Raw genomic sequence first — 15,004 nt, 5'->3', positions numbered from 1 at the left:
ACAACCATGCTGTCTATGTAGTCCTCAATAATGAGCGATACCCTCTTACTCACCCGGGTCAATCGCTGCCCCACGTCGCCGCACTGCTTGATCTCACAACTTACAACCTCCTCCCTCACATCACCACACAATGAGCACCAAAGACTCACCAAACCCCAAAATGCCTTTAATAGAAGCTCGATCACTCGTCGCATCATTCTCCCGAGCTCTCACATCCTTCCAATCATCTCAAGACTCACTCCGCATCCTCTGCACTCTACCCCACACTTCCAATGTCCCCGCGCCGCGCCGACCAACCCGCCCGCTACAGAATCTTGTGATTCTAGACTCAAGCTTCAATCCGCCAACGTTAGCGCACGCAAGCATGGCACGTTCTGCGTTGAGATTAGAAGGGGAGAAGAGGTTGATGTTGCTTCTTTCGGTGAATAATGCTGATAAGGCGCCGAAGCCGGCGAGTTTTCCTATCAGATTGAGTATGATGGAAGCGATGGGACGGGAGTTACTTGATGAAGGTGTAGAGATCGATGTTGCGGTTACGACGATGCCTTTCTTTCACGATAAGGCGAAAGCGATAGCGGAGTCAGGGTTTTATGCTACACAAGATGGAGATCAACCAACACAGACGTTCCTCGCGGGCTTTGACACGATAGTCCGCATTTTTAATCCAAAATACTACGGCGAAGGAATTCAAAGCGCACTGGGACCATTCTTCGAGAAGTGCAAGGTGAGAGTTACGACAAGGCCGGATGAGACGTGGGGAGGAGTCGATGAGCAGAGAGCGTGGTTGACGAAGGAGAGGGTGAGGGATGTTGGAGGTGAAGAGGCTTGGGTTGAGAGGGTGGAGTTGGTTGAGGGAAGGGAAGGCGATGGCGATGTGAGCAGTTCGCAGGTGAGAGAAGTTGTGAAGAGTGGTGAGGGGAGTTTGGATGGGCTGGTTGGAGAGGAGGTTAGACGGTGGATCGAGAGGGAAGCTTTGTACAGAGATCGCGATGAGAGTTTGTAATGTTGTGTCCGATTAGCCGCTGACGTTCAGCGATCTCATAACTTAAATTCGAAGTTTTATAGATGCACCAGGAAGCTCATGAGCATTTGCTGGAAATCGTATGCTCACATTATATTGTTGTTTCCTGGCCTGAGCGCTTCTCTCGAGCACAGGCACTGCAGGGTAGAGAGGACAAGCCAGAAGTCATCTCAGCAACACCTTGCTTTGCGACTCAACACCAGTTTATGAAATCCTGTCTCAAGTAGATGTTTTTATTTCCGTGACTGTTCCAGGATAAAGCTGTACTCGGTTCAAAATTTAGTAGATCAAGGAGAGACACCGCAAGAGAAGGATGTTCGCCTGTGCACAAGCAGCGAACAAGACGACGCACTCAGCGTACAGCGACAATGAATGCGCCTGCGTGAGCAAGAACTAGATGGTAAAAATGTGAAGTGCATGCATATCTCGAGGCAGATGCTACACATCTAGACAGCACTACATAAGACCAAGTCCGAAATCCGTTCCAACCCAAGTCTCAAAGGCATCACAGAGTCAAGCATGGCCTCCCATCTCGGCGCAATGATTCATGCAGTCGCATTCTGCTTCCGCATTTGATATCAATTTCGGCGCAAACCTCTGAAGTGATCCACTTCAAAAAAAAATCGAAGCTCTCCCATCGTGCAGAAAAAATCACTGCATCCACTCTTTCCTTGCTGTGATTCGCTGCGCAGCTCAGAGTCGTCTGCAGTGGATCACCAATCCACAATCCATCAACCAATCAGAATCTCCACATTTCTCAAAACCCTGCGGCTCAAAAAAAAAAAAAAGAATTCTGCCAGCAACTTTTAGGCGGTGAAGCCCAGGTGATCCCGCGCCCCACAGCCTCTCTATAAAAGCGCGCCTTCCCTCCAACCTTTTGGACTTTTTTTCTTCTTTTCTTCTTCATGTCGACAATACTTCAGAGAATCATTTCTATAGTATTCGACCTTCTCTTGGTTCCCTAAAAGAGCCACAGATCCCACCCTGGTTGATGAGTGCATATCCTCGACACCCTAGAGTGAATACCTTTGGTCCTCTCGATCTGTCCGCAAGGATGGCGGTCGCCTGCTTTACTGCGAGTGGCTGTATAGAGATGGTTGTATTTGATGATCTCGACCCTGATTGCGGTCTTGCCTTCGGGCGCGCGGTCGGGGTGGGTGTTGATGGACGTCTGACAGGCGTGTTTTCTACTTCTCTTTTTCGTTGCTTGCTGGGGCTTGCCCTGGGAGTGAGGAAGAAGCTGTGATGTTTACGTGTGTTGCTGTGGTAACTGAAGCATTTGCGCGATGGCTAGGGAACACTGCCCAACGCTGCCGTCACGTCGCGTTGATGTGCACAAGTCTTGCTTGAGTGCATGTCTATTCCCAAATGTCCTACCGATTAAATATTCTCCCAAGAGACCTGTCCGAAATACGCCTTTGGTCTCTGAGATAAACAAACCCACGCACTCCGTGGTTCCCATGTACCCACGACCTTCGCGCTCTATGTGCTCGCCCGTCCGCCCAATGTTCTCATCACTCGTCTCATTCATTCGTTGATACTTCGTCGTTTCATGGCTTCCGCGCGTAAACGTACCGCACCATCATGTATCCATGAACCCTCCGATTACCGATTACTTTTCGCATCGCCGCAAGAAACTGCGGGTATTCCTCCCTCGGCCAGTTCAGCACGTTATGCCAAAGATACAGCGTGTATCCTACGACGACGAGTCAGCAAGCGAACGAGAAAATGCGACGGCGTAGACATACCCTCGAGATCGTTTTCCAAAGTCAACCTGACGTACTCGCCCAGCTCAGAGAGCTTCCGATTATTGGTCCATCCTCCCACGGGTAGCTGCAGCCCAAACATTGTTAGCAGGTATCACCTCAAACAAATCCATCGTCGTACCTTGTAATCAAATATCCTGACATCCGTGAAGCCAGCCTCTGTGATACTTCTCTCCTGCAGCGCCTCCTGCTGAAGAAAAAACGTCCTCCCCGTTTCCGCGCCGCCTCTCTCGTACAGATCCGCCCACTTCTGGAGTGCAGGCTCGCTGTCCGTCGTTCCGTCATCGGAGTAGAAGTGTATGTCAGCCTCGCATGATTGGACCCAGCCACCGGGTGCACAGCAGCGATATGCTTCTTGAAAGAGGGCGGGCCAGTCTTGGACTGATCCAAACAGGTAGCGGATGTGGATGAAGTCAAAGTAGTTGTCTTTCCAAGGCCAGGTGAGAGTTGCATCTGCGATCTCAAAGTGAACGTTTGGAGGGACCCATTCGGGCTGCGTGGGTGAGAGGTCTGAGCCGATTACTTGCGCACTTGGATATGCATCTGCAAAGTCTCTGAAGACGTGTCAGTCAATTGAAGAGAGACGTGGGAAGGGAAACTTGCATTGCCCATATTCCAGAACCAGTTCCGACATCGAGAACTCTCTGAACATGAGGCGGTATGGGCGCCAAGAAGAGGTTGTTATCTAGCAGGATGGTGAGGTAGTGATGAGAGATGTCAACCGATTGAAGCTGCTGCTCGTCATTCGGCATAACATATTCACTAGCATAGCGATCGCTGTGATATGTTCTTCCCTGAATAGTTCTGTACTCAAGAATGCTCGCCGTCACCGAGTCCGGGTACATAAAACTGGCACTGAGCGGGATATGTGAGTTGAGCGTAATAACAAGACATACGAGATATGGACTAAACTCACGCATCGGATCCAAGAGCTGAGTCAATTTCATAGCGGTCAATATCGGAAGTATCCTACAAACACGGCAAAAAAGACACAAGATGTTAATTCTCAATGATTATTACTCTACAAGTTTTGACGCTTTATGTAAGAGAGGGAGGTTAGGTAGGGCACAACGCACCTCAGGGTCCTCTGCGGGGATGAGCTCAGCCTGAGGAGCGGGGGAAGATGGAGCAGCGGGGGCTGCAGCAGGAGGAGAGTCAGTGAGGAAAGAGGGCGAAGGAGTGGCAGTGGCAGTGGGGGTGTCTCGAAGTTGTTGGTCTGTCATGATATATCGCGATCCATGGGATTACTTGATACAGTACTTTTATGTGAGTGATATGGGGGGTGGGTGTATGCGTGTTGTTGGTTGAAGGGATGTTTGCAAAGAGTGGAGATGTTTCTGGACAGGGTATATCATTGAAGAATACCGACGGATGATGAAAGAAAAGAGAAGGAAAGAAAGTGGGAAAAGGGAAGGGAAAATGAGTCTAGAGGTTAGAGCTAAAACTAAAGGTCGGTATAGCAAAAAGCAACCTTGATTAAAGAACAAGTCAAGGCCAAGGGAAAACGAAAGATCAGAGGCAAACACAACCCAACCGACCCCTCCTTCGTCTGCCTTCGATGGAACCCAAGGTAATCAAGACAGACTAGACTAGAGCCTTGGGCTGTGAACCAAAAGTTACTTATACTTTTGCTCTGTTTGCTGAGGTACAGTAGATCCCGTCGCTCCCGTAAGCGGTGTCTCAGTACCGTAAGCTACTAATGTTCAGTGGGGGGCTGCTTTTAGTCTAGTGCCCTCTTGCCTCAACCTTGATCGTTACATCACATCAACCTCTGATCATCACTCGTGATAGCTTCAATGAAACTTTTTTATCCAATCAATTCAAGAGCGTACAGCGCTCGTTCGTGGCGAAACCTAACAAAAACGCCTGATCCTACTTGTCCCCCAGCATCGCGAATGCTAACCCCGTACCAGCTAGATCTAGTATTTCTCGCCCAAACAACTCCTTTCATTACGTTCTCGTGAGCTGCTTCCACCATTCAAGGTAGATTGACTCTTCATCATATTCTTCTTGCATGGACTCACACCAGCTGCGAACATCATCCTGCAAGTCAGTTCGAACCCCGTCCTCAGTAAAAGCTTCCAGCATCTGCCGACACCACTCGTCCACATCAATGTCGTACCAAGGCTGGACCTTATCACGATCAAAATACCCCAGTATGAACTCGATCTCATACCCATGGCATTTCTGCCAGAAAAACCTTCTATTCTCAGAGAAGTCGGTTTCACTGATCTTCTGTTTCGTCAGCTTAAGACGTCTGCATGCATCAGACCACACGAACCACATATACCATGGATTCCACCTGGTATCAATAGCGAACTCATGGACACGCCCAGGTCCATTTCGAATAATTGTGCCGTTTATATCGTACAGTAAATCGTACTCGTTGGTGCAATAGGGCCGTACTGCCTCACATAGCGTCACCCACGAGCGCTTGAACTGCGCCGGCCTTCCGCGCCTTGTCGCAGAAATTTGAGCTGTGATGATGTACAGAGCCCCGAGTATACTCTTAAGCAGAGCCTCCTCAACCACGTCAACCATCTCGTACTCGACCATGATGTCGAGCTTCTGCCGGAAAATGTCAGCGACTTCTCCATGATACGATGCCTTCCAACGGGTCGCCGATGTGCTGTGCAAATCAGCATGAAGAGTTCCGATGAGTGTACCAATGGAACTAACGCCCACCCAGTCATCATCCCTTCCAGGCCTCTTTCCCTTACAGGTCTTCTTGAGACCCTCTGGACACTCGTCGTACAATGTCAGTAGGCTGACACCTCGACTGGCATACTCCTTCAAAATCAACTCCAGCAGACGAGGCGGGATGTGCGACTTGAGTGCCAGGTCTATCGGAGACTCCGTGAAATAAGTCTCCGTTATCGCACCGTCGACAAAAGGGTATGGGTGCGTGTCCGCCCAGTCAGACGCCGCATGGTAGAACGGGACCACGTCGGTGGCTAACACGCTGTCGAGGGAGTTGGATCGAGTTGGGTTCGGAAAGCCATGGCTACTCAACAGCTCAATCATGTTGAGGTACATTTCAACTCCAGGTCTACCAATGTTAATTTGGAGTTGCTTCAGGAGTCGTGTGGGCATATGTCCAAGACCCATATCCAGTCGTTCGTAACGAAAACCGTTGAACGATTCACTTACCAAGTTCGCTTCCGCGTCAGCACCCTTCTCAAGGAGCCACTTCAGAGCTTCGTAGACACTTACCCGAATTCTGTTCTGCAGCTGTTCGCTTCGCCGACTATCTGGCCGCTCGTCCAAGTTGAGGAGTAGAGCATCAATTGGTCGATACTCCCTCCACGACGGTCTTACAGGCCAGGTTATTTCGACCGGTGCGGCGCCGTGTTCTTCACAAAGACGCATCATCGGCACGTAGGCCGACTCAACAGCCCGCCGAAACACTCTAAAGTCTTTAGCGCGGAATACATACGAACGGGCAATCCGGTGCATATGCGTGCAGGTCAGGGTCAGCCTACATAAAGTGTCCACGTTGGTATCACCGCCTTTGTCGGTTATGTCGACGATCAGAGCTTGAAGCTCTTCCGGCAGGCCGAGAAGAGTGTTGCGCGGGATAGGGCCAGAGCCAGAGCCCGAGGCGGAAGTAGGTGAGTTTTGTTGTGAGGACATAACTGTGGTTGCACGAAATACTTTAGAGATGATGGTTTCTGAGAAGGAAGATGCTGTTCGGGTTTCTTGAAGTGATGAGAATATGTAAGTGAGGTTTGATCTCTAGTTGATACTGCAGATGAGTGCCACTTTATACTCGCAAAGACGAACACCTTTTGACAGGAACATAGTGAGAAACTGGGACAATGAATGCTTTTCGCTACATCAACTGCATTATAGGATTGAATTGAGGAAGAAAGGATTGTTTGTCATTGAACATGACAAGCGACTTTAATCAACAATGAGCTTTCGTATTGTCACCCCTGAGTCTTACGGTTTATTTATTTATTTGTTTCTTTGCATGATTGTTTGTTTGCTTTAATTTACACCGGCATAACATGTCAGAGGACAAAAGGTGTCTCGGACCTCATGTAAGCATGTGTATGAATGTGATCAATAAAATCAGTGCCTGCAGATTGACGACATCCAGCATAGAGATTCTGTTCAGTCTTGCACTCTCCGGAGCAGTTACTCTTCCCCATCTCAACTAACTGATCATCGTTAGTTCTTAATCAAGTACCTATCGTTCTAGGAACATATAAATCGGCCAGCTTCTAGTCGTTATTTGTTCTTCCGCTATATTATTGAGTAGCTGGACATACCAGGATCTGGTATGAATAGCAGAAATGAATGGACGAAGAGCAAGCCGAGCATTAAGTGCTGACGGGTCGCTCCTGAGGTGGCATTTTGTCACATAGTAAGAGGGAAAGACTATACGAGTTCTCATTCATATTTCGTTACAATCTAACTCAAACTGACGCCCCAATTCCATAAACTACTTGAAACACCAAAATAAAGACAACGTACACTTACGTGGCAAGGAGTAGGACTATCCTCAAAAGTCATGAGATAGCGACAACCCCCCTTTGTAAGCTCCCAGCCAGTCAATTTCCCTCTCAGAAGAACATTCCAAGCATCTAGAGGCATATTTACCCAGTCAGCTTCCGTGTTATCCTCGAACCTGGAGGGATCAAGCTTATGCCGAATGTCTTTGATGATCCACGTTCGGGAACGGGCTATATCGTCAGGAGGATCCCACCCTCTGGGGCGAAGGAACTCATGTCTACCTGAGCAAGATGCTGTGTCACTCAAAACATCTCCAGGGGTTGTGATGTAACCCCCACAGATGTAGCTGATTGAAGTGCAAAGCTCACGCCAGCACCATGTGCCATCGCGATCAAAGTCGAGGCCTCCGTTCTGTCCGTGCCTTTCTTCCACCCTCCGTAGAGCCTTAGCGATATCTTTAAGGACTGATTGCTCTTTGCTATTAATAAAGTCATACTCCCACATCAATTTTACCTTGGCCTCAAAGGTATCGCCAAAGTAGCTGGGGCTCTCTCCTTTGAATATCCACGGCGAAAAAAAAGTCGTCGAAAAGAAGACTGAGCAATTCGTCGATGGTGGTATATCGCTGCCTGAGGTCGTAATACCCTGTGTTTCCCTTAAAAAGGTTGGGAGGTAGCTGCTGTTCAAGGATCGCTCTCTTCAGGTGGACCTCGAATAGAAATGGCGGGCAAGCTGATTGTAGCACCATCTCCATCGGAGAAGCCCAACTCGAGTGGAGAAGTGGTCGGTATTTCGAACGGACTTCTTTCTCGCGAGCAATCCTCCGTGGAAAATCAGATGGCAACTCGAGTCCCATGTTGATAAGGAACTTGATCACCAAACAAATACCGCGATGGTAATCTGCATCTCTTGCCGTTGAAAGCCTGGTCAGCAAGACTGGGGGTAGAACGGAGGAAGTTGCAGAACCCTCATCCCATCTGAACTGGCGCGCACACAAAGACAAAGAGTATCAAAGACTTTAGACATTGGTCACACATGGACTCATTGTGTCTTTCGACGTGAGGCCGTGAGAGGACCGGCTGTTCTGTTAAGGGACCTGTTCCAGTTGTCAAGAGCCAAGCCCTTCTTGAATCTGACTTTGATTGATTTGGCCAAGAGTTAGAACGACCATGAACTCAAGTGTTGTTTCTAATGTTCTCGTCTGTCTACAGTTTGTTGTTGGGACTGGAAAACAAAGAAAACGGACACGTCACGTATGCTACACTGATAGATATAAACCATGACAAGGACATTTCACAATTCGTCTAGTATTGCAGAGAAGTTTTCAAAGGAACACAGTGAACGACTGAGACGTGTACCGAAAGTGCAAGGGCAGCCAGTCGCTTTACACATAGGGTTAAAGCAACTACTAACTTCTTGGTGATCTTGAAGGACTTAACCATGAGTTTTAAAAAGTAATCATGGTGCTAGGAGTTCACTTGGTGCTACATCTGAAGTCCCATGAAACATTAAAGATTAGTAAGAAAAGCGATTTGTAACCCCTGAGGACATATCATGTAGCAACAATTTCGCCTTTCAACCCGCAGCAAAACTTGGATTTCATCTTCCTTCGGATTGATCGTCTTTTGGGAGATCTTTTGCTCCAGCGGACACTGTCCATCAGTATAGTTTGACCCTCCTAACTCCGCTGTTCATCCTTCCCATATCGTCCTTCGAGGTGTTCCATTCTCGACAATAGAGGCTGTCCATCCATAGCTGTGGTCTGTTGGTCTGTGGCGATTCATTCCAGTAATCTCATCCTCACTGTTGCTGAGTATTTCAGTCTGTCGATAGTGCACTACCTTCAACGATCGAACGGGCATACACCCATGGCGGAGGAGATACCTTTCTTCCTTGTTCGTCAGCCCCTCCCTTTGATCCTCAAGGTCTTTCTCCAGCTGTAAACCAGTGATGGAGAACTCGACCATGGCCATTAGAAGGAGCCTGTAGTGTTGGGGGACCTGGCTCCAGGCGCCTTCGTCCAGATCGATCTCCAAGGTGACTTTGGGGTTTCGTAGCATGCTTGAACATCTGCGAATAATGTAATAGTCTCAGTACGGTTTCTGCAACCGGATAGTAGCATGGAACGTGAACCCAAGCTCATCAAACAGGACAGAACATGCATGGCGAAGTCTGCGGAGATCTTCCCACTCAAGAGAATCATCTTCCGCTATGAGTAGAATGATTTCAGGGGGCAGTCGAGGTCGAAGGCTTTGGTTCGTGTTGCGTATCACCGACATGTTGCTACTTGGAGGTAAATGTGTGCAGGCTTGATGTCAATTTCTCAAAGATTTTGGCTTGGGTAAAGTCTCTGCAAGTTACTATTGCTTGAGATAGCAGTCCACAACTCTCAATTTATACTCATATCTCAGGCTCCTTAGTCCGTTTTCCGCTTCTGTAGAATTGCATGAAAGTACTAAGAAGCAGACTTATTGAACTTACCTATGAACAAGGCCATTGGGCTCACAATATGGTCTCTGATCTGTAGGTATTCATAGAATAAATACAATCGGTTGCTGAGAACTTAGCATACCAAAAACTCACTCACCAGCGCAACTCGGGGGTTTCCGAAACAAGAACTTTCTTTTCAATTTTGATCGAGGCTATTCTTTCAAAACTATGAACACATCATTTCTAGTTACTAGTTACTACTGCTGTTGGCAGAGAATACCATGCAGGAGTTGCGTTCCACTCTACTCTAGGTGACCAGCTCCAAGCTTGTGGATGCTTTTCAGCCCCCTCGATAGACTCATATCAACTGTTCTTCATCACGAATTCTCCAATAACTGTCGAAATTCAACCTCGGTACTTCAATTGGTCTTTGCTAAGTTTAAATAAGGAGGAGAAAAGAAACAAAGAGAAATGTGCACATGGCCACGATCGTTGCTATACCATCTCTAACAATGTCATTTTACAACAAAGAAGTACTCGAATCGCACAATAGACAGCTTAGAGGTGGCCTAAGCGTGAAAGGGGAATTAGTCAAATCTCAATAGATACCTACCCATGTCTCAAACGCTTCAGTCTATTGCCCCGTACATAAGAACCTCCTTTACAAAAGAACTTTACAAGATAGAGTCCTAATGGACTCTTAAGCATGGTGATAAACACCCCCCCCTGGTTTCCAATTAAATTAGGGCACTCTCACCATAAACTTCACAGACTCTTTAATAACCATTTACTGGTTATCTTTGTAGGGAACTTCAGGGCGTTTTACACAACCGTTTTCTTTTTCAATTTATACTACTACAAAAGCTAATGACCTACGGTTACTGGGTTACTGCTGCTGGGAGGAAATACTTCGGGCGAGTTGCTTTACGACCTGCCACCACTCGATCATCGTCATGGCCAGTTGAGGATGTAATCCCAAGCATCCAGGGGCATTTGAGCCCACTTACGTGTGGATGGTCTCTGCCCATGTAGCTCAATATCTTCGGTCTTTTGCCCAGACTCAAGAGCTCTCTTCTCAAGGACCGTTCTCCTCGCATGCGCCAGTTCGCTGGGAGGGAACCACCTTCTACTGAGGTAGGGGTGAATCATCTGTACGTCTCCAGGACTGGTGAAGTGAAGATCCACTGTTCGCTTTCGAACATCCTCATCAGAGATATAGCTAACTGCCATGCATAGTTCATACCAGCACCATACTCCATCACGCTCAAAGTCAAGACCACCTTGGCTTTCCTTTCTGGCATCAATCTTTCGCAAAGCTGCGAGAATGTCCCGAAGCATGTACAGCTCAAAAGCATTGGCGCCCTGATGTTGAGTCAGTAAGCAGATCTTTGCTTGGAGATCATCGCTCATACTACGGGTACTGTCACCCTTGTAGATCCAGGGAGCGAACATGTCATCGAACAAGATGGAGAGAAGTTGCGAGATAGTTTCCAATCCCTTGAAGTATGGATCCCATGCTTCCGAATGATCGAAAACGAGGCCCTCATCGTTGACCTGTCTCAAGTAGAGCTCGAGAATGGAGGGTGGGCAATTAGTCTGCAGCAGAGCCTGCAGCATGTTTGGGCGATTATCCCTGGCTAAAGGAAAATAAGCTGGCCACGTTCCTCTCCTCCAAAGTCTCCTGTCCGGATGAGGGATTCTCAAACCCTTACTGTAGAGGAAATGGATGACGTCGCAGATACCTTGATGATGTGCTTTGTCAGTAGCGGTCGGAAGCATAGATAGAAGAGCAAACGAGAAGCAAGGAAAGCCCATGCGGACCAGAGAGGGTAGCTTCATAAAAGTGAAGAGCTCACACCCCTGGTCCGACAGCCATTGCCAAACCTCGATGAATCTCTCTGCAGAAAAGTTACCTTCATAGAATCCTAGTGTAACAACGTCGCCGGGTCCGTGAAATCCGTCGCCCCAGATATTCCAATGCCAACACTCCTGGTAGTCGTCTTCCGTATTGCGTCGGTACAGGCCGTATCCCGGCTCAATGAGACCCAAAGGACCATCGGACAGGCTCTTCCGACTGCACTGGGTCGGCACGGCGCCATGCTGAGCACAAATAGCTAGCGTATCAAGATCACCACGAAAGCAAGCCATTCGAAAGACGCAATAGTCTCCTCCCTGGTACATGGGCTCGCGAGCAAGGTGGGATAGGCGAGATGATGTACGGCGAAGGTTGTAGTAGTCCTTCCATTCCAGATAATCCTTGTCGAGAATCTCAAGTAGAATCTCAGTTGGAAGATTAGGCAGAGCACTTTGCTGTTGGTAATTCGTATTATTAGATGGGGATGACATGCTGCTAGAGTAAAATGTTGAAAGTGTAAATCGGGTTGTACGGAGTGTAGTTTTTGCTACTGTCGTGAGCTGTACTTCAATACCATCGCTTCAGGTTCAGAAAGACGCAATATATACCCATATCTTGGACTACGCAAACTCATGTTCGAGATAACTTACAGAGGCTTCATCGACCAAGGCAATAAGTACGTTCTAGTGTTTAGACAAAACCTACCCGAGAGTTGATGAACAACCTGCTGGCTCTCAGTCCGTTCTCTACGGTGAAGATATTCACAGATATACACCAGACATTTGCATACCAAAAATGGTAGACGAACAGGGCAATTTAGCCAAAGACAAGCTTATGTTCAGTCAAATGGCTAAAACACCAGAGCTTAGATAAAGAAAATCATCAACATGAAACACACTCACGAGTCAAGAACCAACAGAGCTAAGAACGAAGCTATGAGCCACGCTTGAACAGCCCCATCACCACATGGGCCTAGTACCGCCCCTCCTTTTTCCACCTGATTGTCAAACAAAACCTCACCAGAAGCCCGAGCTGAAAACACAGGACTTGTTTCTGTTTATCAGCAGCTAGTGAATCGGAGGCCTGAAGAAAATGGAATGGTCAAGCACGATATGTCACCCTAAAATTAAGCTATCGATAGATAGCTGTTTAGACTATTTGTTTAGAGTACCTGTCACAAAGAGGCTAAATCTAAGTTCTAGAATACTTCCGGATAGTGACATTACGGATATGCATAGAGTTAACGTTGCAGCTACTAATCAATCATATTAGAACCCTTGGCACAGTGATAAATGAAGGACCTTCCATCTTGGGCTCTCCTTTAGCCGGCCGAACCACCGCATCGGATCCGGACGCCCCATCTACCGAAGCGCTCCACTCTGAATACGCGGGATCATGATTTCAGAATCATCCCATCTTGCTTACATCCATAATCCATTTATCTCTACGGAGTACACAATCTAAACAAAAGGTCAACCAAGAACAACACCCTGACACTGGGAATATTAACATTGGATAGGGGGGCGTGGGCTCTACAGATAACCCACCGCGCCGAAACATCGACGGAATTCCCACGAATCATATCCCGGACCGCTTCCGAATAGGGCAACATGGGCCGGGAGGGTCCGTGGCTCGATGAAGCATTACACCCCGAAATAAGGCTGTAATCAATCGTCAACTTCGCCGAATTCCCGTCTGCCAAGGGGGCTTTGTCCGATGCTAGTATGATACCTTGTAATTATCAAGACTCCATAGGGTGGAGGATCAGGCTTGCTTGGCTTACACGATGGACTGAGATGGACAGTATATGAACTTCACGATATCTCACTCTCTCTCTGACTTGCTTCTCAGTATTCTCTCCTTCATTCTTTCTCATACAACCAGTAGCTGGGTCTCTGGTTTCTTCTTACAGTCCTCACTTACACATAACATACTGCCACTGTCACTCCCTATATCAACATGCCTTCTCTCTTCCAGACCCTCTTCGCGGTCGCCGCCGCTCTCCCTTCCGTCCTCGGCGCTCTTCCCACCCGCGCCGAAGGTTTCGGTTCCTCCACCACAGGAGGAGGCAACGCTGGAGCCGTCTACCCCAAGACCGCCGCTGAGCTCGTCTCCTACCTCGGCGACTCCTCCGCCCGAGTTATCTACCTCGACCGCACCATCAACTTTATCGGCACCGAGGGTACCGCTAGCGAGACTGGTTGTGCTCCCTGGGGAACCGGATCCAAGTGCCAGACTGCCATCAATCAGAACAACTGGTGTGGCAACTACCAGCCCAACGCCCCCAAGGTCAACGTCAAGTATGACAAGGCCGGCATTCTGGGTATCAAGGTTGGCTCCAACAAGTCCTTGATCGGCGTTGGCTCCAAGGGAGTCATCCGCGGTAAGGGTCTCCGAATCGTTGGTTCCAAGAACGTCATCATCCAGAATGTTCACATCACTGAGCTTAACCCTCAATACGTCTGGGGTGGTGATGCCATTACCCTCGACAACACTGACAACGTCTGGATCGACCATGTTACCACTTCTCTCATCGGTCGTCAGCACATTGTCCTCGGAAACAACGCCTGCAACCGTGTCACCATCTCCAACAGCAAGATTGATGGTACCACCAGCTGGTCTGCTAGCTGCAACAACTACCACTACTGGGGTCTCTACTTCGCCGGCTCCAACGATCTCGTCACCTTCAAGAACAACTACGTCTACCGAGTTTCCGGCCGTGGCCCCAAGGTCTCCGGCAACACTCTCCTCCACGCCGTCAACAACTTCTTCCACGATGTCCCTGACCACGCTTTCGAGATCGACTCTGGCTCTGTCCTCGCTGAGGGTAACATCTTCCAGAACGTCAAGTACCCCGTTGACTCCAAGGGTTACCAGGGCCAACTCTTTGGTGTTCCTACCTCTGGCTCTGCTTGTGCCGCTTCTCTTGGCCGCAACTGTCAGCTCAACGGCTTCGGCAGCTCTGGTACTCTCGGTGGCACCAACACTGGCTTCCTCAGCAACTTCAAGGGCAAGACCATTGCTAGTGCTTCTGACTACAACAGCGCCAAGAGCGTCATGACCTCCGCTGGCTTCGGCATGGCCTAAACGAAACACCTTGTTTGAGATGAGGGGTTGATATAATATCATATCTGGCAGCATGTCACTTCTTTGTACATAGTATCTTTACATATCTTGTCTGGTCATACATATAATAGGCCTTTTTCAATATCAATAACATATCTTTGACTTAATCACGTTGTCACCCGAGCTGAAGGTTATTGTGATAGAATGACAATGGTGAAAAAAGACTAAATCCAGATGTTAACACCTTACAATGACCAGTCCATAATGAAATCCATCGCATTCCCAATGCTCATAACTCAGTAGCCCACCATAAAACAATTAACCTCTTGAAATGTAAACACCAAACAATGCAGACCCTCGAATCAAGGGCTCATCGAATGTACTACGTATGATGTAGTGTATGTTCAT

At 48.2% G+C, this 15,004-nt stretch overlaps 7 protein-coding genes across 7 annotated transcripts; 2 read left to right on the top strand and 5 right to left on the bottom strand.

Annotated features, from left to right (window-relative positions):
- Window positions 1-110: 110 nt before the first annotated feature.
- Window positions 111-1,054, top strand: FOBCDRAFT_8741 (nicotinamide-nucleotide adenylyltransferase). Its single transcript, XM_031194665.3, has one exon. The coding sequence runs from the start codon at window positions 131-133 to the stop codon at window positions 1,001-1,003; it is 873 nt and encodes a 290-aa protein (XP_031029403.2). The 5' UTR covers window positions 111-130; the 3' UTR covers window positions 1,004-1,054.
- A 1,216-nt stretch (window positions 1,055-2,270) lies between these two features.
- FOBCDRAFT_284669 (S-adenosyl-L-methionine-dependent methyltransferase) lies at window positions 2,271-4,082 on the bottom strand (the record flags this gene model as incomplete). Its single annotated transcript, XM_054702978.2, has 7 exons — window positions 3,864-4,082; window positions 3,704-3,756; window positions 3,373-3,642; window positions 2,909-3,341; window positions 2,770-2,854; window positions 2,597-2,717; window positions 2,271-2,379 (listed from the first exon to the last, which is right to left on the bottom strand). Exons 1-7 carry the CDS (start codon window positions 4,008-4,010, stop codon window positions 2,271-2,273), a joined length of 1,218 nt encoding a protein of 405 aa, XP_054558953.2. The 5' UTR covers window positions 4,011-4,082.
- A 655-nt stretch (window positions 4,083-4,737) lies between these two features.
- FOBCDRAFT_284666 (uncharacterized protein) lies at window positions 4,738-6,420 on the bottom strand (the record flags this gene model as incomplete). Its single annotated transcript, XM_059611662.1, has 1 exon — window positions 4,738-6,420. The coding sequence occupies one exon, from the start codon at window positions 6,418-6,420 to the stop codon at window positions 4,738-4,740; it is 1,683 nt and encodes a 560-aa protein (XP_059466631.1).
- A 380-nt stretch (window positions 6,421-6,800) lies between these two features.
- On the bottom strand, window positions 6,801-8,101 carry FOBCDRAFT_195734 (uncharacterized protein; the record flags this gene model as incomplete). The annotated part of the gene is made up of 4 exons (XM_059608821.1): window positions 6,801-6,950; window positions 7,062-7,067; window positions 7,273-7,723; window positions 7,890-8,101. The coding sequence occupies 4 exons, from the start codon at window positions 8,099-8,101 to the stop codon at window positions 6,801-6,803; spliced, it is 819 nt and encodes a 272-aa protein (XP_059466630.1).
- An 835-nt stretch (window positions 8,102-8,936) lies between these two features.
- On the bottom strand, window positions 8,937-9,305 carry FOBCDRAFT_195733 (uncharacterized protein; the record flags this gene model as incomplete). Its single annotated transcript, XM_059608820.1, has 1 exon — window positions 8,937-9,305. The coding sequence occupies one exon, from the start codon at window positions 9,303-9,305 to the stop codon at window positions 8,937-8,939; it is 369 nt and encodes a 122-aa protein (XP_059466629.1).
- Window positions 9,306-10,462: 1,157 nt separating this feature from the next.
- On the bottom strand, window positions 10,463-12,021 carry FOBCDRAFT_125061 (uncharacterized protein; the record flags this gene model as incomplete). The annotated part of the gene is made up of 2 exons (XM_059607788.1): window positions 10,463-10,512; window positions 10,683-12,021. 2 exons carry the CDS (start codon window positions 12,019-12,021, stop codon window positions 10,463-10,465), a joined length of 1,389 nt encoding a protein of 462 aa, XP_059466628.1.
- Window positions 12,022-13,108: 1,087 nt separating this feature from the next.
- FOBCDRAFT_213362 (pectin lyase fold/virulence factor) lies at window positions 13,109-14,728 on the top strand. Its single transcript, XM_031194656.3, has one exon. It carries the CDS (start codon window positions 13,490-13,492, stop codon window positions 14,615-14,617), a length of 1,128 nt encoding a protein of 375 aa, XP_031029394.1. The 5' UTR covers window positions 13,109-13,489; the 3' UTR covers window positions 14,618-14,728.
- The last annotated feature ends 276 nt before the right edge of the window (window positions 14,729-15,004 follow it).

Source organism: Fusarium oxysporum, chromosome I (genome assembly GCF_013085055.1).
Source record: "Fusarium oxysporum Fo47 chromosome I, complete sequence".
Classification (NCBI taxonomy): Eukaryota; Fungi; Ascomycota; class Sordariomycetes; order Hypocreales; family Nectriaceae; genus Fusarium; species Fusarium oxysporum.
This window is presented reverse-complemented; position numbering and strand designations above follow the sequence as displayed.

Excerpts from the sequence above, each read along its gene's own strand:
- FOBCDRAFT_8741 (XM_031194665.3), top strand. The coding sequence starts at position 131 with ATGAGCACCAAAGACTCACCAAACCCCAAAATGCCTTTAATAGAAGCT.
- FOBCDRAFT_213362 (XM_031194656.3), top strand. The coding sequence starts at position 13,490 with ATGCCTTCTCTCTTCCAGACCCTCTTCGCGGTCGCCGCCGCTCTCCCT.